The sequence below is a fragment of the Drosophila persimilis genome, unplaced genomic scaffold (assembly GCF_003286085.1).
Source record: "Drosophila persimilis strain 14011-0111.01,24,50 unplaced genomic scaffold, DperRS2 tig00000798-arrow-arrow-pilon, whole genome shotgun sequence".
Taxonomy (NCBI): Eukaryota; Metazoa; Arthropoda; class Insecta; order Diptera; family Drosophilidae; genus Drosophila; species Drosophila persimilis.
This window is the reverse complement of record NW_020825355.1, coordinates 394,527-415,743: the sequence shown is the minus strand read 5'-3', so window position 1 is coordinate 415,743 and position 21,217 is coordinate 394,527. Positions and strand designations below refer to the sequence as shown.

The following is a 21,217-nucleotide window of genomic DNA, read 5'->3' as shown; positions in this document are numbered from 1 at the left end:
ATTTATTTCCATCTTGGGAGACATTTTTCACCCATTTCTCTGACATTCTTCTTTTCCAAGAATCTTTGAATGTTTGCTGATTTTTGTGAAATATTTTCTGGTAGGTAAGCAAAGTCTTTTGCTGACTGGCTTACGTCCGAGCTGTGGGCCATATTGCCACCTTCGGTTGACATTCGAGTCGCTTGATGATTCACCAAGAGAATTCTTGACTTGAAAGTTTCGCAGTTCGGAGGAAAAATTTCCTAATAAATGTGCATTTTTCTTAATAAAAAACGGGAAATGTTGAGTTCTTTCAGGCATAGACACTACTGTACCTGTGTTCAAGTTACGGCCTTCAAGCCCTCATGATAACCACAATCAAAGTTGAACCCGTAACACACTTGGATTAAGCCTCAAGGGGAGGAATAGGAGTTCCGGAATGAGAATCGGAAGTAGCCTATCCACAGACGGATAAACTACGAATGGAACGTCTAAGTATGCATTCCAGGGCAGGTTTATCGGCTGAAATTAGAGTCGAGGCTCGTTCGACCGTTCATTGATCCGCAACCACAGCCACCCCACAATGATGCACGATGCGTACAGTGCAGTACCGTACAGTGGAGGCAGCCAGCGCCAAAGACCCGATACCGCACACACCAAAAGCGAGCAGAGCGTGCCGAGCCGGGGGAAGTTGCTATCAATGGGGCGGCCAGCTTCTCTTCCCGGAGGTTGTGGTAGTCGTTGCTGTGGTTCTGGCTCCGGCTCTGTCACAATTTGGCGCGCAATTTCGATGAGCATAGAAATTGGAGACGGTGGCGTTGGAGTCTCCGGGCCTTATCAGGCTGGACGGGGCGGGGGGGGAGAGGAGAGTTGTGGATGCTGGCGCTGCGGGGCTGTCGGGGCACCCCGAAAGTGCCGCAGTTTCGTCATGATCCGCCCCGTGGCAGTGGGCATCGACTTGGGGTTTGGTCACGTCTGGGCAGCACACGAATCGCTGGCCAACTCAAATGGTATTGCTATAAAAGCAATTTGGACACTCGCTGTGGCTAATTAGTTTCCGAAACAGTCGCTTCCTCGCACCAACCAACAAACATGTCCGCCAACAACATGCGTCTCCTCTGCCTGCTCTTGGCCTGCTACATCTCGGCCATTGCGGCCCACAGGCCCAGCTACCGCTCCGGTTCCGGCGGCTACGTGGATGTGGTCAGGGCCGCCGAGACGGCCGAGGCACAGGCCGCTGCCCTCACCAATGCCGCTGGCGCTGCCGCCTCTGCAGCGAAATTGGACGGCGCCGATTGGCATGCCCTCAATCGTTATGGCTGGGAGCAGGGCCGACCTCTGCTGGCCAAGCGTTATGGTCCCCTCGACGATCTCTATGCCGCCGCCCTGCCTCCACGCTCTTTCGTGGCCGAAATCGATCCAGGTGGGTTACCTCTAAACAAAATGTATAATCCGATGTATGCTAATGTCATGCCGTTCTCTCGATTGCAGTCTTCAAGAAGAGCCACTATGGTGGAGCCTATGGCCAGAAGAGCGTTACGCTCAACACTGGCGCCAAGGTGGCGGTCGCCGCGCTGAACTGAAGATCCCATGAGATCCCAATAGATCGAAACCCTTAATAAATAGTGATAACTTAAACATGTAACTGTTTTACTGCTTTTCTACTACCCAGCGGTGTTTTGCCTACGGTTAGGGCTTTAAGTATATTTTCCCACTGTTCCCACTGAGAGACAGGGAAAATTCTCATCCACGTCTTAGAACTCTTGCATTCTGGCTGTGATTGATCGAGTTTTGGCTACTTTGAACCAAAAGTCTGAGCTCAATCTGTAGATTTGATTTATTATCGTACATCTGGTTATATTAATCCAGAGATATTTGCTTAAATAGCTACCTAAACGCATTTTCTGTGGATCCGGTAACCATCTTTGGCATGCGATAGCTTTGAATTCTCCCCCTAAGCTCTTCAACTGAATTTTTAGATCACAATACGACAAAAAGCTTGCAAATCTATGTCCGTAGAGAAGTCGAAAGTCTTATTGGTCATTGATTCCGAATCGGTGGTCTTAACTCAAAAGTTGTTTCGTAGTTTTGTTCACTTGATCGCTGGATGCGATCCACATGGTCCGATCCAATAACAAAGCTACAGGGGTACAGTCGTTCATATTATGATTCAGATTAGTACTCCCACCAATGTGCGAATCATTTTCCACCCCATAAACCATATAATCCAGAGATCGGCAGCGTCCCATGCACAGGCAAAAATACACCTGTGACTACATCTCTAATGTAGAGACCTGCCGACAAAAAACATCTTCAAAAGTATGATTCTATCTCATTCTATTTCATAACATCTTCCCCATGCCTCCCCGCGTGCTCCCCTTATATGATTTTTCTGTTTCTTCCATTAGTAAAATTGATACATTTTTGTATAGTTTATTATTTGTTATTATTATGAATAAAATTTTGTTTTATTGCAAGATACAAAGTAAAAAATGTGAAAATTGCTCAGTTTGTGGTTTTGTAAAATCGAAAATGGGGTGTTGCGAGCCACACAGAAAATTTACCTACTAAACATAAAGTCAACTAAAAACAAATAGTAGAAGCGGTTGTAACTCTGGGTAAATCGTTGCGCATTGCTGCTTGCTTGCTAAATGGTTTTCCATATCCATTTCCATCTACATTTTCATAGTACATTTATTCATCGCCATATCGGTGATCTTGATCTTGATCTTGATATTGATTGATATTTTATTGAAAGCCAACAACTCTCTTCTCTGTCTCTCTCTATCTCTATCTCTAGTTCTAGGTATTCTTTTCGGAAAAACTCTTCCAAGTTTTCGTTGATTTTGTTTTTATTTGGTTTTTGGGTTTTCCAGGTTCATTATTTTAATTAAATTACATGAACTTCAAAATAGTATTATTATTATATAGATAGGATGTGTAGTGTTATGTATTTATAGTGTATAACCTATACGAGACCCCCCCGCCGATTCCGCCTTGGGGATCTTGGTGCGCTTCCACGGCGAGGAGATGGCAAAAAAAATTTAAATTATAAAAAACTTTCTCACGCAACTTCTCTGCTCTGAAATCTCATTGATCTTCCTCTCTGGTTTGAGTTTTGAGTAAATTAAAAAAAAAATGATCTCTCTGCTGTTTGGTGTTGGTTTAGGCTGTGATCCTATTCGGTGATCGTTCTTGTTGTCTCCTGGATGTACACCTGAGAGCCGGGCACGGTGGAGGTGGTCACGAATGTGCGGTGCTTGGCGCGGATCAGATTCAAGTTGGACTCGGCACAATCGGCACGATCCTCGGCGGCCTCCAGTTCGCGCTGGAAACGGCGCACACGGGTGGTGGTCTGCTGGGAGACGCCCTCCTGCTCGGACAGCTGGCGCCTGTAGATGTTGATCTTGGCAGTGGTCTTGTCGAGGGCATCCTGCAGCAGGATGATGTTCTTCTGGTCCTCCTCGCACTGTACGATCACCTCCTTGACGGTGCGCTCCTTCTTGCGCAGGATCTTGATGGTCTCGGCATGGCGACGCTTCTCCTCTTCCAGCTCCAACTCCAGATCGCGAATGCGAGCCTCCAGCTTGCTGATGATGCGCTTGCTGCCGGCAACGGCATTCAGCTCAACCTCTTCCAGACGAATGGACAAGTTCTAATCGAATCAAACACACATAAACGATAAGTAATGTTGGAATGTCCAAGATAGTCCCAAAGTACACGCTTACCTTGACTTCGACTTCCAAAGACTTCTTGATGGTCTCGAGCTTGACAATGCGCTCCTGCTCCTCGTGCACCTGCTCGACAACGTGCTTCAGCTCGACCTGGATCTTCTGGTAGCGCTCGTCGCTGATGCGCAGCTCCTTGGACACCTCCTCGTAGTCGGAGGCGACCACGGTCAGCTCCTGCTCCAGCCTGGACTTGATCGAGACCAGGTTGACATTGGCAGTGCTCAGCTCGTTGATGCGAGTGCTGGCCTCCTCGTACTGCAGCTCGACGGTGCGCTTGGCACGATTGGCGCTGTCCAGGTGGGAGCGGGCCTCCTCAAGCTCGCCACTGAGACCGGCCAGACGGCGCTGGGCAATGCCGTACTGGTCGAGGGTGGCCTGCAGCTGGCGCTGCACATCCTCGTAGTGGGCCTGGAGCTCGGTCAACTGCAGCGACTGCTTCTTGATCACCTTCTGGAGATCAATGTTGGTCTTGTTGGCCACATCCAGGGACATCTCCAGCTCGGTGATCTGGATCTGCAGCTTCTTCTTGATGCGAATCACCTCGGTCTTCAGACGGGTCTCGGCCTCAACAACGCGGGCATTGAGCTGCTCGATCTCGATCGAGGTCTGCTTGCTACAGGAATTCGCAAAAGGACAAATGAAACATTGCACACAGTTTGGAATCTTTTGGAAATCAATCGATATGGAAGTGCCCCCCAAAATGCGCTTTTCCTCGTGCTTTACCTCAATGACGCTCCCTCCGATGTTTCGCTTTGCTCGCTTTATTTTTGGCCCCAATGCTCTGACCCACAAAATACATTTTCCCAACACTCAGCACTACTTCTGCAAGCCACTCTGAAAACCACTCAGGTGATCAGCTTTTGGCATTGTCAAAATTGCTTCATTGTTCTTCTTGCTTCTTGCTTCTAGCTTCTAGCAGAGTGGCGATTATTTTTACGCTTGATAAAGACATCGAACTTGTCACAAATAGCTCGCGTTCACATGCCAAACTATTTGCTAAGTAGTTCCTTTTTTTCGGGGGTACACATGAGTGCATCATGTGTCTATTTTTAGCGGATAGGTAAAGTCTTCAAGATGCGTTGCCAACTAAATTTTGAGTAATGTTGGTATTTCTGTTATCCCAAATTTAATCATGAGGTAAATAGATTACCAGAACTAGAATTAGTTTTCATTACTGATGGGGGAACCTTATATATTACAAAACTAAACCTAAGAACCACATCCTTAAAGATGTTAATTCGATTTTATTTTTGGAAAATCACTTTCAAAGACAGATTTTTGATGGGTCTGTTCTTTATAATATCTACATAAACTACAAATTCCAATTCCACTTCTAGTTCTAGCTCTAATTCTTAAAAATCTGTGTCTCTTTGTCGTGCTCCGCCCACAATTCTACCCTGATCTGTCAGAGATCGAGATCGAACCGCACATTTTCCACTTTCACTTCGTGCTCTAGTTCAACTTCTAACGAATCTCTGTCTCTCTCTGTGATGATCCGCCCACAGTTGGACTCTCATCTGTCAGAGATCCATCACTCGGATCATCTTTTCATTGCTCTGGCAATGGGCCTCTCCCATGGTCCTAGTCTGTTGTGGGCCCCCGGTCTTCTGGTTACTTAATCTTAATCTTCTGTGTGCCCATTGCTGTCGCCTTGCCAAGGTATTTAGTCTGTGTGTGTTGAGTATTTTGCATTTAGATTTTCAATCTTTCCCCGTGCCATTGTTTTCAATGTTTATTTGTCTACGCAAATATTTATTTTCCTGCTTGATTTTATTTTTATTTTTTCGCATTTTGCTGTTTTGCTGTTGCTGTCATGCGCCAGAGTTTTCCTTGGTTTCAAAAATTAAATAATTCTTTCTTTATATTTTGTCGAATTTTTGAAGGACAGACCACAAAACAATAGTTTTTCGGGCCACCATTTACGCGTAGACAAGACGAAGAATCTGGCATCTGAAATACCTGACGTTGTGGGTGCGAAACATGATCATTGCGATCGGTGTGAAAATTTCATGATTTCTAAGGGGTTTGAGGTCAGATCACAGGGCACTTTCATTGAAATTGTATAGGGGAAAATATTGAATGTGCTTGAGAACAAGAAGATTATAATTTCAATATTGATATTTGAATCTATATGGTCACAAAATGTTATTTTCTTCTCTAAAGATAAAATAGGAACTACTTTGCTGTACAAAAATATATATCTAATCGTTTGAGAGTTTCTGAAAATGCCTATTTCTGATAGTTTCTATTTCTTGTGATAGTACGAGTATAGGTTTATGGTTATAGCTTAAGACTGCAGATCTATAAACCAAATTAAGCACTCTTAATATCTTTAAGATACGACCATCTGAACAAATATTTAGACCATCTGTTTACAGAAATAAGCGTAGGATCATACTACAGACGCTATCTTGTAAAATTCCTTAAAAATACCTATTTTGATCAAATAAATTCTCTAAAACTCTTCCTTATACGCAGAACAGTCCTATATTTCATATTTCGACATGCTCGATTTCCCATTTCGAGCGCGTTAATCTATCAGATCAGATCTGTACCCCATCCTATATCCCTTTTACTTCCTATAGATCATAATACTAATCATAATTTCAAAAAATTCTTGGCATTTCTCTGCAATTAGCCATGGGGGAAAAATGTTGTGCATTATTTTACAGAAATAATTCACACAAGATTTAACAACAGACACAATGCTATGCAAATGGTGAAAAACTTACATTAGAATGAAGGGAAAGAATGGGCAATCGAGGGGCGAGAAAACTTAGGAAACGAAAATAAATTGTGCAGACCAGACAAATAGAGAGATGTAGGAGGAGGAGGATGCAATCTTCTCAGCGATGAGCACGAAAATTGAGGTACAATTCAAAAATGTTCGCATTTATTCAAATTGTCTGGGGGCTAGAATTTAATTGAAAACGACAGAAAATAATCGTTTCGTGTGTGTCTGGGGGGAATGATGATGGGTTTGGGGGTGGAAGGGAAACGGGAAAACCCTATCTTTTCATGGAAGACTATGGACCAAAGTGTGTGTTGGTTAGTGCTTCCAATATATATAGCTATAGTCCTTGAGCTTGGGATGTGTGCGGGCGACCTTGCGACAGATCCAACACTTATCCTCTATACCGCACCTGCTATCCGCGTAGAACTCGACGGTCCGCTGATTGAGCGTCGAGAGCTGGCGCTTCACATTGTGGAGCGAGGACGAAACACGATGGTCGAGCTTGTCGACCAGGCGATCGTCCATCAGCTCGATGTGGAGAGCATGGGCCCTCAGCTGACCATCGATGGGGGAGGTGGACCGACCGCGCGAAATGGCGCGACTCGAACGGACCAACGTTTGGGACATGTAGTCCTCCTCCTCCTTTTTGGCCGTCTTGATGTTCCGCTCCGATTCGGAGAGCAGTGCCTGGGCAATGGCGCTGGCGGACTTGCCGCGTATCGATCGCTTAAAATCGTCAGACATTTGATCGACTTCGTTATCTATCTCGATCTTACGAATGCGCTGCAATATCTTTAATGTATCGCGTTTGATCAGGTCCTCGAGCTCTTCCTGGCGCTGACGACGGCGCTGGCGCGATCTCTCAACAACTGTGTCCGGTTCAATGTGCTTGGTCACACGCGACGCGTCGACAAGCTTCTGCAAACTGAACGGCGTCCGTTTCTTGGCCCGAAAGCTGGCCAAAATCTCGTCGGCACGGGCCGCGCAGGTGCGCGACAGGCGTACGATCTCATCGGCCGTGTACTTTCGTACCGTATTCGAGGCCCGGTACTGCTGCAGCCCGTGCTCGCTCACCCACGGCAGGTGGGGCTGCACCACCTTCAGTCCCTTTGCCTTTGCATCCAGATAGTCCAGCATTGGCTGGTAGAAGTTCATCGAGTACCCATAGTTGTCCTCATAGGTGGTCGTATGCCGGAGCCGCGAGGGGCGCTGCTTCAAAGCGAGCGACATAATTTCAAAGGGGTACGGGATAAAGGGGGCTATGTGAGAGGGTATCTATGAGAGGGAGAGAATGCGGTGTGTGCTTAAGAGTACTCTTATTAAAGCTACAAAATGTTGCTCGGCTGCTCTGTCGATCTCTGTCGCTTTGTGGTCGTTTGTCTTCTTGGTGTCGCTCGCTCTTCGGTTTGGCAGCAGTTTCTGTGTCGCTTTGCAAATAAATTTTCAAATTTGTCGAAATCTATAAAAAGATTGCATTTCGGGTGTTCAGCTGTTGGCATCGACCAAAGGTATGAGAGCATAATGACGACAACACGTATAACATCATTATCTTCATCATCATGATCATCGCTTGTTGGCAGTCAATGTATGGTTGGGTGCTCCTTGGCTATGATTGATTCATTTTGGCAGGGAGCTCTCATAGGCAATGTCATAATAGCATCTTAGAAATAATGTATATCTTTATGCAATACCGCACTGTTTTCGCAGAGATAGTGTAGAGAATTGCCATTTTAAATGGTGAAAAGCGGACCCTTTATTGGTTTAAACATCTCTATTCGGACTCTAGAACTTTGGCTATTTTCTCTACAGTGAAGATCTTCAGTTGATGACTCTCATGCCACTTCAATGAATATCTCTCTGTCTTAGAAATAATAGATATCTTTACGAAATATTATCGCACTGTTTTCGTAGAGATAGTGTAGAGAATTCTCATTTTAAATGGGTTACAAAAGAGATCATTATGGGTACATTCATAATTGAAGTCTCGAACTTTGGAACACACACAAAATCTGTCCATTGCTTCAGTTCTTTCTGCAGATCTTCAGTAGATTGGTCTCAAAGTTATCTTGAAAGACACTTTTGAGATAAACAGCCTCTAGAGCACTTAAGCCATCTGCCATATTGCTCTTATTAAAATTTCTTCAATCACAGCCAAGCCACTTGTCAAACCAATCCATATTTCAACCTACCTGTTGCTAGAGACCCACTCTTCAAACTTCCAAAGATCTTCTCAATCAGAGATCTTTCGATTTAACAAAAAAAAAAACGATTGTGTAACACTCGTGGCAGCAACTGCGCAATTTTCTATTGGGTGGGAGGATTTCATAGATAAAAACTTTCTATAGTTTATAATCGGAGAACCAAAAACCCACTTCTTTGTACTGAGCCTGTGTGTGCCCCTTGGGTGTGGCAGGATCGGATCTTGCCTTGCTCCGCGGTTGCCTAATGCCTATTTAATGCCGTTGCTTTGTGCGCGACTATAGAAATCGAACTGATTTGCTAAATGGGTCAATTTGATATCAGTTCTGTTGTTGGCAATTGGCAGCGATTGCAAAACAATCGATTGGTTTTCCCCCCACTCTATCGGGGGCCTTGGGGGACTGTGGGCTTCCGCTTTGGCAGGGGAAACTGCCAATAAGTGATTGACCTTCGTCAATCGACAGTTGTCGACTGTCGCTGTCAGACAGAGGAGTGCACATTTCAGGGGGCTGGGCACTTCCAAGGGGATCGAGGATGATCAGACAATTACTTACCGAATAGCCTCAACCTCCTCATCCTTCTCGGCCAGACGACGCTCGGCATCGTGACGGTACTGGTTGAAGTCGGCGGCCAAACGCTGGCCACGCTGCTCCTCAGCCTTGCGGCCCTATAGATGTATTTAGAGAGAATACGGGGATCAGTCATCACTCGGATCTGTTATGTTTTTGTGGCCACTTACAGCCTCGGCTTCCTTGTAGGCAGCGGTCAGCTCATCGCGCTCATTCTCCAGGCGACGCAGCTCCAGTTCCAACTCGTGGAGACGACGGTTCAGTTCGTTGATGGCGCCCTTGGCGTCATGCAGATCATCTGGAAGATCACAACAAACAACAAATGAATAAGCAATCGATCAAGAGGATTAGATATGTGTGGACCCACCTCCCAACTTCTTGTTCTCGCGGGCCAACTGGTTGTTGTTGTCCTTGACCTTGTCCAGCTCGTGCACGGTGCGGACCAGATCGATCTGCTTGTTCTTCAGATCGCGCTGGCTGTTCTCGTACAGGATGATGGTCTCATCAAGGCGGCTCTTCAGCTCCACGTTGTGCTTCTCCAGGGTGTTGACGGCCTTGGTGAGCTCCCGGCAGCTGTTGTTGGACTTCTCCAGATCGATGATGAGGACCTCCACCTCACTGGCCAGACGGGTCTTGGTCTTCTCCAAGTTGTTGACCTTGACGATGAGGGACTCGATGTGCTCCTCCAGCTCGGTGATGCGCACCTGGTACTTGCGACGAATCTCTTCGACCTCCTCGGCACGAGCTGCCACTTCGGCAGTCCACTTGTTCTGCCACGAAGTGGCATCGGCATTGGCCTTGACCAACTGACGTTCCAAGTCAATGCGCGCCTCAGACTCTTCCTCGAGTTGATTGCGAATCGAGTCCAATTCGATCTCAACCTGATGCAGAGACGATTCGAGCATGGAGCGACGACGGTCCTCGTCTTCCAAGCGACGGCGAGCATCCTCCAGCTGGGAGATGACTTGGCTCTTGGAAAACGAGACAGTGTCGAGCTGCACTTTGAGATCTTGGACGTCCTTGATCAGCTCAATGTTCTCCTGCGAGAGGCGAGATTTATGCGATGTGATGTCGATCACAGTGCGGTTCAGCTCCTCGATCTTCACATTCAGCTCCGTGATGGAGATCTCCAGCTTGGAGATGTGCTTCTCCGACACGATCTTCTCCTTGTTGTAGACCTCGATTTGGGAGAGCAGCTCGTAGACTTCGGCCTGGAATTTCGACTTGTCCTTCTCGGCTCTGCAAGCAAACAGATCTCCAGTTTAGTGATTGACCTCCGACTATCTCTGGACTGCTTCATGGATACTTAGAATTCGGCCAAGCTGTGATTTAGCGCGGCGCAGGTGGAAGCTTGGATGGAGAAAGCTCAGCATACGACAAGCTTTCGCATATCGTTATCGTTCGATTGGGATTCCCCCCGGATCAGATGCAGCATTTCTCTCTGTCCGAAGGCTCAACGATACGGATCGATATGCGAAAGCTTCGCCCGGGCAAAAGGTTAAGATCATGTTTGTGTCTGTCTCCCTGGAAGCAAGCTATGAAAATCGGTTGGCAAAAAATAATTACACATTTATTTTCTACATAGTACTGCGTATAATTCAAATACATTTTCCCACTTTTCCCACTTGCCATGGGGCCGTTGTGGCTGGCGTATGCCCACCCACAAGCTGAAAAGCCAGAAAACGTATCGAATTTCCATAATACTCAATTGGACGGAAAGAGACAACAACAAGAAACAATCAACACACATTTGTTCCCTCTATATTGTAGTATGATTCAATCAAAGACATATTTGGGTTGGGGCGTTGGTGCAAACGAGAGACAGAGAGAGAGAGAGAGAGAGAGAGAGAGAGAGAGAGAAAGAGAGGAACAAAGAGACCTCTCTGCTCAAGAATTTAGATGAAAATTTCAAAATTTCTATAAATAAATTCCTCAACAAAAAATACACAAAAACGAAATAAAAATATTAGCCCCACTGTTGGTGTATACTGCTGTATTGGTGTGGACAACATATGGTTGCGAAAGTTTCACCAACAGAAAAAGAGCTTTCAACAACGAAAGCACTCAACCTAGCCATTCAACGAAAGAAAGTGCGCAAACTCGGGGGCGCACCTTTGGCTATCGATCTTTTGAGGTTCGCTGTTAACGGACCGATCGGTGGGTAACTGGATAAACCTAAGGGTTTATTCTATTATAAACTGATTACTGATTGATTTCTGATCAATGTGAGTATCCACCCCTTAATCAGATATACCATATCTACCTTTCGCTAGCCTTGAATTGCAAATGATTTCGAAATGTCTCAGCAGGTTTATTTTTGGAAATCGCTTCGATTTGGAAATATGAGAGCCGGCCAGCAACAACCGAAAGTTGCTCGAATCTCTGGCCATATAGTATATGGATGTATGTCTGAATGTCTATACATACATATGTATGTATGTATTTATGAATTTGTTCTTTCGTTTCGGCCCACAATTTGTGTCAATAGAACTTGCAAGCCATGCAACTCTTCTTTGCCTATTTGTTTGCTTTATGCTGCCCCCCATTTCGCGTGTCATGGCATTTTGATGAATTGTTTATGATCTGGGGCTCGCTCTTCGAGGGGTGGTGTGGTTATTTTTTGGGTCAGCAGGGCAGCGGGGCAGCGCAAGGTTAGCAAAGCCGTGTTGTATTGTTGTGTTACTGCACGAGATCGGGAGAGACATTGAAATGTCCGAGAAATGCCAGCTGACGCCACTTGATCAACATCATTCATATGAAAACAAAAAAAAAAATATGGAAATGGCCAAGATGATCATGATGTTGGGTTTGGGGTTGGGGTTGGGGTTGGCGATGTTTATGTTGTTTTTTTTGGCTTCATTTTCTAGGTCATGTTTAGGATCTGTGATTGTATGTGATGATGTGCCCACCTAGCCTTGTTTTTCGTTAGGATTTCAACCTGTTCCTGGAAATCCGTAATAATTTCGTTGTGCTTCTTCTTCAAGAGAATGGTGGTCTCCTCGGATTCAAGATGAACATCCTCAAGCAGCTTACGGAGCTTCAAGAGCTCAGCATCGCGCTTGCGATTGGCCTCAAACTGTTTGCGACAAATAGATCGAATCAATCTTATGGATATAACGAATATATTGATAGAACTTACTTGATGTTCAGCACCACCTTCGGCCTCCTCGAGACGCTCGGACATCTGTATGACCTGAACGCTGAGATCGGCTTTCTCGCGCTCGATCTGTTCGACAAGAAACGGAAAAAGGAGAAAGGAAACTTTTCATTAGTTTTTACTTGCAATTTACCTCTTGGTTGTATTTCATAATTTAGAAAAAGAAGCTCCTATTTATAGATAGATATTCGCATAGAGCATGCTCTATGGCAATTTCCAACAGGCCATAATAAAAATTATAAATCACATTAATCAGTCAAAAATAATTATGCGCATGCAACACCTAAAATAACAATGGCATCGTGCCAAGAAATCGTTCCTCCCCATAGAGGTGTATGCATCTCCGATGCGCTTCTCTATATCTATTGTGGGCGGAGGCGGTGCCTTTGCGTTTCCAAAAAGGCATTCGAAGAGTTTTTCGGTTGAACAGAAACATTTTTCTATCTCTATCGAAATATTTGCATTTCGCCTTTTGGTTGACCTCATTTTCAGCAGTTCTTGCGAATCGTAATTAAATGGTATTTTATGAGGAGGCCTCTGGTATTTGGAGCTGTCAGATGGGTGGCATGAGAGACCAGAAATCGATCAAAAAGAGCCTGAGATGTCCATCTGAGAATGCGGGATGTATTTGGCATAGATACAAACATTAGGCAATCTTCAAACACCCCCTAGAGGGCCTTAATCTCTCTGTTTTTGAACAATCTGTTTATGATAATACCTATACAGAACATAGTTGCTGCTCTGCCACAATGGCCACGTAAGTACGAGAGCCGTAAGTCCATTTGCGCCATATGTATCTTGTGGATATGTACATATGTACATGTTTTTGTACATTTTGCCTGCTAGCCACCCATGTGCATATGTACATATATCTACAGATACGAATCACGGATCGTAGAACGAAAATATGCCAGGCGGTGTGAAAACTTTTAATGTGCAAGAAAATTATTTAATTTTCCCACAACACACAGAGATACAGATACAGATACAGATACAGATACACAGCCACAGATACAGATACACAGACGGGAAGATCTCTGAGTTGCGAGCGAAATTCCTCTCTCTATGATACGGCCGATGATGATGATGGCATTTCGACCACTTTATTTTCCTTTCTTTCTTTATTTCTATTCCTCTCTGCGATCTACAAGTTTTCGGCTTTTCTGTTCATATTTTTGTTGTTGTTGTTCTTGTCAGGTCTTCAAGTTAATCATTCGCTTCTCTGTATTGAATGTCGTGCGCTAATTTTAGCCATTTTGTTCCATATTATGAGTTCGAGTGAGTGTGAGTGTGAGTGTGTGCGCTATGTTTGTGAATGTCTAGAGATACTCGATATACGGATGAGGTGCGGGTGGAGGACGCCACTGTATGCGGGCCAGCAGTCTCTCTAATCCATAAAGCAAAAGTAATTAAAATAATATTTCCAACAAAATATGAAGCAAATTCCTTTCCAACCCATTCGCCTGCGAGGCGAGGCGAGGCGAGGCAGCAGCAGCTCTAGCTCTCTTTTTGTGGATGTGCAGCCCAGACCAGGCCGCATTTTCTAAATTTGTAATGCCAAACAGGAACGGAAAACCCGAAAACTGAAAACTGAAAAGAGTCTGAGGCCAGGCCAGGCCAGGCCGGGCCGGTTGGCTGCGCAGCTGTATGAAGTGCACTTTTCCGCATGCGAATTTCCCTAGTTTTTCTTTCGTCTTCTACTCTGCTGATACGTTGTCTTTGCAAACACAGAGACAAAGACAAAGACAAAGACAAATGGAAATGCAAATACAAAATCATTTATCAATGCTCCGCCCCAAAAGCTATTGAAGTTCAATGCACATCATTATCATTTACTTTCTTGCTCGGCAAAGAACTCTCCTCTCGTTGGGGTTGCAGTTTCTTAGATTGGGTATTCTTAGATTCCTCTCTAAATGCAACAATTTGTTGCTTTTCTGCGTTTGTTTGCTGCGTTTTCTATCCGCTTTTGCTAGCATCTTTTACTTTTTATCTTTTTCTATTTGTCTATTTTGATTTTATTTTTGTTTTTGGCTTTTTCCACATATTTTTGCTGTTTTTAGGGTGACATTTGCGCGAGAAGCGACCAAAAGGGAAAAATTGTCTTGGCCTGGCGCTTTCATTTCGATTGCGATTCGAAGAATGTTTTTTTTTCCACCCATTAAGCAGGTGAACATTTTGTGTGCCCTGGTAAAAAGTCGCCTTATATCAGGTGTAAGGCTCTTAAACTCTCTTTTTCCGAATTTTCAATTTGAAGTATTGCTTCAGAAAGCAGATTCCAGGGATATACCATAATTTTTCATTTTTAATCTGCTAAAATTTCAATGGAGTTTCGTATTTATCTGAAGTAAATAAGGATCTCCTCTCGCTTTTTTTCTCACAGAAGATCTTCATACAAAAAATGTTTGGTCTAGGACCATGGTGCTAGCTAAAGTACCAATAAAAGATTCCGCTATATCTTTATTCAGAAAAAAACTTTATCCAGAACTAAATACGAATAAAAAGCTCTCCCAAATAAAGATTCATATATTTATAATGAGAATTGCCTACAAAAAAAATTTTCTTGAAAACAAACTATAAACTAAATACTTTTTCCAGAACAATCCATGACTTAAAAGCTCCCCCAAAAGAAAATTAGAAATAGTTGAAAAATGTGTTACATTTAAAAAATATATTTTCCAGAACAAACTATGACTCAAAACTTCCCCCATAAAAAAACACCAAAAATAGTTCTAATATGTATATACATAGGTATGTTTATAGAAAAAATCATTACTCACCCTTTGACGCAATTCACGTTCAACTTCAAGATCATCTTGGAGCAAACGGATCTTGTCCTGCAAAAAAATTGTGAATAAATATTCAGATCAGTGATCTTTAATTGCAATTATCGGTTCTCGAAACTATGTATTATTATTTTTTTTTTTTTAACACTTAAACACACTGACATTTTCTTCGATGTTTTTCTATATATCTCTCGGAGGTGGTCATTACATAATTTTTAGCAATGCATATATGTATGTGCGAGTATGTATATACACGTGTGTATATATGGGATACATATAGACATCTAGAATTTTTCTATATACAGATTTTCTATATTTCCACACACAAAAACGCGGCGAGAATTGAACACACACATAGAGATAAAAAAAATATATGTATATATACTGATTTCTACGGTATAATACTACTGTGTATTTGATATAGAGTGTAGATGAATTTTCTTCGGGTTTTCTTAGTTTGTTTTTTCTTATTTCTTGATTCTCTTTTCTGTTCTACACAGACACCAATAATCTCGAGAGAGAGAGAGCAAAAAAAAAATTCTCGTGGGTTTAAAAAAAATAAAAAAAAATTTGGCGCACACGCATTTTGATTATTTTTTGGTTTTTCTTTTTTTTTTTTTTTCTCGTTGAGATTCCTTCGATTTTTGGGGGTTAGAGATGGGTGGCCTGAACCGGACTGTCCGTTGACGTTGGTCTCTTACCTCCAAGCGGGAGAGCGAGCTCAAGTCCTGGATGTATTCGATGTTGACATCGGCACCACCGGGTCCGGTCGATGTGGCCCGGTAGGAGTATTTCGAAGAGCGTACAGCCTGCGATGACGACATTCTGCTATGTCAGATTTTCAGATATCCTGGTTCTCTAAATTAATTCAATCGTTACGCGTTTGATCGCGATTTTTAATATATAAATATATGTATTTTCCAAGCGAAAATCTCTACAGCACCGCACGCAGTTTTGTAGTTGTCACCGAGTCACCGAAAAAATTCGTAATAAACGTCGGAGTAAGGCTGGTGATCTACTGAACAAGAGATCCCGTTGTCGTTCGAATAAAGAGTATTTCGTTGATTTGGTCTCTGGTCCCAAGTCTTTTTGGTCTATATCAACGATTCTCGGATGCTTTCACCGTTCGGCTGCAGTCGGCTTTCCTTCGGGCCGGTTCGAGTGTGCTTTCTGAGATGGAATACGGGTGTGCTTCTGCTGCCTGCCCCCCCTCTCTGTCTCTCTGTCTCTCTCATTTGAGTCCTAGCCCATGTTTTTTGAGTGAGTGAGTTTTCATGCGGCGTGTTGCTGTGTTAATTGCTCGCTTGTGTGGAAAATTCTTTGATTTTTGTTTCGGCTGCTTGTGTGAACGCATTTTCACGCTAGCTTTCCGCCGAGAGTTTACCCCCAACGAAAATAAACTCAAAGCATATGTTTTTGCTTTTCTTTTGCTTACCTGTAATTAGCCTATGTCATTTCTGTGTCTGTGCCTCTTGCCTGCCAGGCGTTTCATTTTGTGTATCTAGCGTCTGGCCAAAATGTATCTACACATAAATTTCTATTGCTTCTAACGCACGTACAAAAAAAAAACACATATAAGTAATGTTGAAATTTTTTGGCATCTTCTACCGATCATAAAGTTCATAGTTTATGTTCCATTGGCATAATTTGTTGGTTCATGGGCCCCCATTTCTCACTATTTACTTTGATTTTGAATATATTTTCCGTTATTTCTGCTATTGGGTTTCGATATTCCAGCCAGTAGTCCCTGGATAACCAGGTTGCTTTGGGCTTTGGGGAACTTGTACAGAAATAGGTATTCGAGAAGCCCAAATTAGATCGTTGTGGCGGTTTGATTAAAGAATATTTTTGAATAATTTTAAACTTTCGTAGCTAAAAGTTGGAAAATATATAAATATCTTTAGTATTCTGTATCTGTATTTTGATAATTACATTTTCTAAGTCTATGAAACGGTCTGTTCTTCTATCTAAGCTCTTAAAAATGATCATTTTTACTTTGGGATTGAAGAATATCTTTTAAAAATAACAATAATTTTAATATTAATCTATAAATCTGATATATATATGCCTACATATGTACATATATATAAGTTCTCATTCTCATTCTGCATCTTCTTTCATTTCAGCAAAGGTTTCTTTATTTAATATATCCTTATTCTCCTTTATTTAAAAATTTGTTTGTAAGAACAGTCAGTCCCTATAATATCTATACTCAAAAGCGAACAAATCTACTGTTTGTCTGTTTTGGGATTTTTTTGTACATATATATATTTTTTTCCCTTTTATTTAGTTTATATTCTTCAAGTTCTGATGGAAAAATCATGCCCGAAACTTCAAGATACCTAAAACAAGCCTAATCGCAACCAAATCTGTCCATATACTACTATATATCTACCACTATTTATACCATAGCATAGCACCAAATTGTATTACAACATCTTATCGAACCCAACTGACATAGAAATCGTAAAAGTTTTCATAATTTTTATGAAATGTGTTCAGAAAATCATCTTTCGCTAAGAGCCAATTAGAATTACATGCAATATTGGCTAAAAATACTTGACTTTTGGCATCGAAACGTGTTATTCTGTGGGCTACACGAAAAAAAGAAGCCTAGAGAGCGACAAAAATGCACAAAAAAAAATAGACAAAAATTCAGAATCTTGAGTGAATCCTTGGCAATGCCGACAGTCAGTGTCTGCTCCACCGCAGACAATGCTCTGTCATCTAACAATTGTTATATCAACGGTCATGCAGATGATACATACATCATTTTGGCAGCAGGTATGATATTCCAAATGCACATTGTCACTAGAGTGTACGTATAGTATAGGAAGCGCATTTGGGAGAGATATTGAGATAACAATTTTGTTACATTTTGAGCGCATTTTGTGTGAGTTTTTAGCTCAATTTTCCAAAGGAACCAAAGCTTTTTTTGAGTGAGTTCGGTTTTTGGATCGGTATGGTTCGTGTTGTGAACGATCTCCTCCACCTGTGCTCCACACACACAGAGGCATGGCTATACTTAAAAATGATTTTTCGCTTATTTTTAGCAACTGAATTTTACGTTATTTCAGTGGGTTTTTTCTCTCTTGGCGTTTCGGTTGCTCATAATCATGTTCATATTCCACACACATTTCACCTGAGGCTAACACATATGTATGTACATATATGTATGTATAGCCGAGGATGGGCCAACCATTGCTTATATATAAGGTGGCTGTCCTGTCCGGCCAGTTCGTGCTTGGTATCTTCTAGATACACGTACGATACTTAGCACTGCCTGGCCATAACTTTATTTATTTGATGCCACACACACACACACACACACAAACACTCACAGAAGTGTATCTGTGTATCGTGGAAAGTGTATGCCACAGCACAGCACAGCACAGAATAACATTCTGTGTGTTTGCCACATTTTGGAATGTGTAATTATTTAAAAATAACCTGGCGAATATGTAGCAAGCCATTCGGCGATAAATAAGTCGGCCAGAAATAGCCACAAGCCAGACCAGCGACACCTTTTGTCAAAAATTCCCGATTCAAATTTGCTCGAAATTCAATTTGATTTGAGCTTGAAATGCCCTGGGATTCTATCTGGGATCTAAAGCCGCCTGGATCCTATATCTTTTTCCAATTAACTTTCCGGAAATCGCCTGAAAAACCATCTCCTTTAAGGAAGTCTCTCTCGCTCTCTCTTTCCTGTCTTACCAATTCGATGCCGTTTCGGCCAATGCAATCGCATTTGAGCTTGTAATTCCCAGCTGGTTTACGGCCCATTGCCCATCATTTTACAGATGCACTGAGGTCAGTGATGGTGTATCACAGGGGACTGGGACTGGGACTGGGACTGGGACTGGGACTGGGACTGGGACTGGGACTGGGACTGGGACTGGGACTGGGACAGGAGTACGTACATTTTCCCACCTCTTGAGGCCTGGTGGCAAGACAGAAATCACTCAGCGTTCGCATCGTGTCTTCTATTTCTTTCATGTTTCGTGTGTGCCACAGCGCACAAAATTAGGTCAAAATTGTTATGATCACACAGATACAGCACACCACACACACGCACACACCTATAGAGGAGAACCTATAGAGAGTATGCCCTGCTATGCAGTTATATATAGATCGACTACAGCTTGTACGAGGTGTTCTCCTGCTTTACAAAGTGCGTGTGTGCCCATTTGACAAGTGCTCAGCAGCCACTTTCTGCATGCCTCTTGAGAGGAGAGCTCTGCAGCTCTCTATGGAGAGTGCCACATAACAGATAGCGGGCTCAAGTGGGCGCCAGTTTGGGGCGTCTCCAACTCGGTGGGTGGTGCAGCAAAATTCCAAACCCAACGCCAGATAAAAATACACTTTTTAATGCATTCAAAACAAACAACGGCGCGCGGCTCTAATGCATTTCAGTTCCCTGAAAAAGCTATCCTCCCTTCCACTCCCTTTTCTTTGTTTTTCGCCAAAAAAAATTTCCATTTTTCGTTCGGGCGTTGACAACTTCAAATCCACCTCCTCCTCGTGCGGATGATTCACAAAACGATGCCACGGATTTGCACTCATAATGCCAATTGCCATCAAAACGAAGAGTTGACAAATCGAGGATTTAGTATACCTCTTGGCCCATATAGCATCGACATCTCGGGGGCTGTGACGTGTCACTGTTTCTGTGGCTCTGACTCATGCGGATGAGAAATACACTCATCCTCCGCGCCATGAGATGTGTATATGATCATGTGGGTGAAAGAAAGCTTGAAATATGCCATGCTATATTGTACAGCAACGATCTAGTTCGATATACATGGCCCATGGGAAAGTCTATGCAATTAGATCAAAATAAGCAACAATATCTGATATTTATGAATCTTCTGTGTGGTAAACAAATCTGCCATTTCAATCGATTTGGGAAATTTTTAACTCAGTTTGTATCTATATATGAATAGATTTCTGTATTTATAAATAGGCATTCACAAATAAAAACTAAATATTTTCGGCTGTGTTTTGGTATCTACACAATTTCCACTACCCCCTTTCCGGCCTATCCCCCCATGTTATGAGCCATTGACAGAATTATTCGCTGTCAGAGTTTTCATTACCTTGCATGCGGTAGATGCAGTGCTAGGCAGGAAATCATCATCGGCCACATAAGTAATAGTTTTATTACTATTGCCTGAAGATGGCCATAGAATTGGTATAGAAATGTTCTTCTGGTAGAGTATTTGGCATTCGGTTTGGCCGTTTTTTGTACATGCCTTCAGCTAAACGATTAATCATCAAAAATATGTGCAGCTCGTGATGTTAAATGCAATTGCAATTTAATTAATCTCAACAGCAAATAGCATTAAAAATGTGTCTTTTCTGACGATTCAAATTAAAATTGTATGTTTGGTTGCGATTTGTGCTAGATATTGGAATTATTTGTCGATTTAAATGTAGATTATCTTGGGATGCTGTGTCATCAATGTGCCCTTGCCTTGCCATCTTTAGGGTATAGGGGTGCATATGTTAGATTTGTGGGTGAAGTAGGTGGGTGTGGGACATCCATAAGGAAGCGTTTCCGCTTGATCAGCATCAATAGCCGAGTTATCCCTGTCTGTCCATCCGTCTTGTTTGACGCCTAGTTCTCAGAGACTATAAGAGCTAGAGCTACAAAATGTTGTATCCAAACTCCAAGCAGATTCCCGAATCTTAATCAGATGGGATTATTTATATAGCCAGAAGAAACGCAACAATTTGCAGTGGCTACGCAACTATCTCTCTCTCACACACTCTCGTCGTGCAATGTGTGCGCCCTCTGTCGGAAGGGAGCCATACTGACCAAGTATCGCATACAAATATAGAGTCGCGGCCGTAACTGCAACACACAACGTTCCCCCGCGTTTTGTATATAATGATAATTTAATAAGCGTTACTTAAACTATGATCTCTTTTTTATTTTGATAATTAAATTGGCTTACTACTAATGTATTAAAGAGTTAACTAGTCATATATACCTTTAATTAGGATGATTTTAATTTTGTTCATTGTTTAACAAATTTTTTTAGTTTTAATGTTCGAGGCGTCTA

At 42.8% G+C, this 21,217-nt stretch overlaps 2 protein-coding genes across 3 annotated transcripts; one reads left to right on the top strand and one right to left on the bottom strand.

The window, feature by feature from the left end:
* Positions 1-1,034: 1,034 nt before the first annotated feature.
* Positions 1,035-1,624, top strand: LOC6602473 (chorion protein S16). Its single transcript, XM_002027499.2, has 2 exons — positions 1,035-1,402; positions 1,471-1,624. The coding sequence occupies exons 1-2, from the start codon at positions 1,072-1,074 to the stop codon at positions 1,560-1,562; spliced, it is 423 nt and encodes a 140-aa protein (XP_002027535.2). The 5' UTR covers positions 1,035-1,071; the 3' UTR covers positions 1,563-1,624.
* Positions 1,625-2,865: 1,241 nt separating this feature from the next.
* LOC6602475 (paramyosin, long form) lies at positions 2,866-16,182 on the bottom strand. 2 transcript variants are annotated; one of them, XM_026993011.1, is made up of 9 exons: positions 15,854-16,182; positions 15,147-15,203; positions 12,352-12,438; positions 12,122-12,288; positions 9,580-10,451; positions 9,383-9,510; positions 9,198-9,310; positions 3,708-4,323; positions 2,867-3,634 (listed from the first exon to the last, which is right to left on the bottom strand). In XM_026993011.1, exons 1-9 carry the CDS (start codon positions 15,974-15,976, stop codon positions 3,158-3,160), a joined length of 2,640 nt encoding a protein of 879 aa, XP_026848812.1. In that variant the 5' UTR covers positions 15,977-16,182; the 3' UTR covers positions 2,867-3,157. The 2 variants fall into 2 exon arrangements, with proteins under 2 accessions (XP_002027536.1, XP_026848812.1); XM_002027500.2 differs by lacking the exons at positions 9,198-9,310; positions 9,383-9,510; positions 9,580-10,451; ... (2 more) ...; positions 15,147-15,203; positions 15,854-16,182 and adding exons at positions 6,854-7,903; positions 8,634-8,748; positions 8,817-8,912 and having other exon boundaries at positions 2,866-3,634.
* Positions 16,183-21,217: the final 5,035 nt, after the last annotated feature.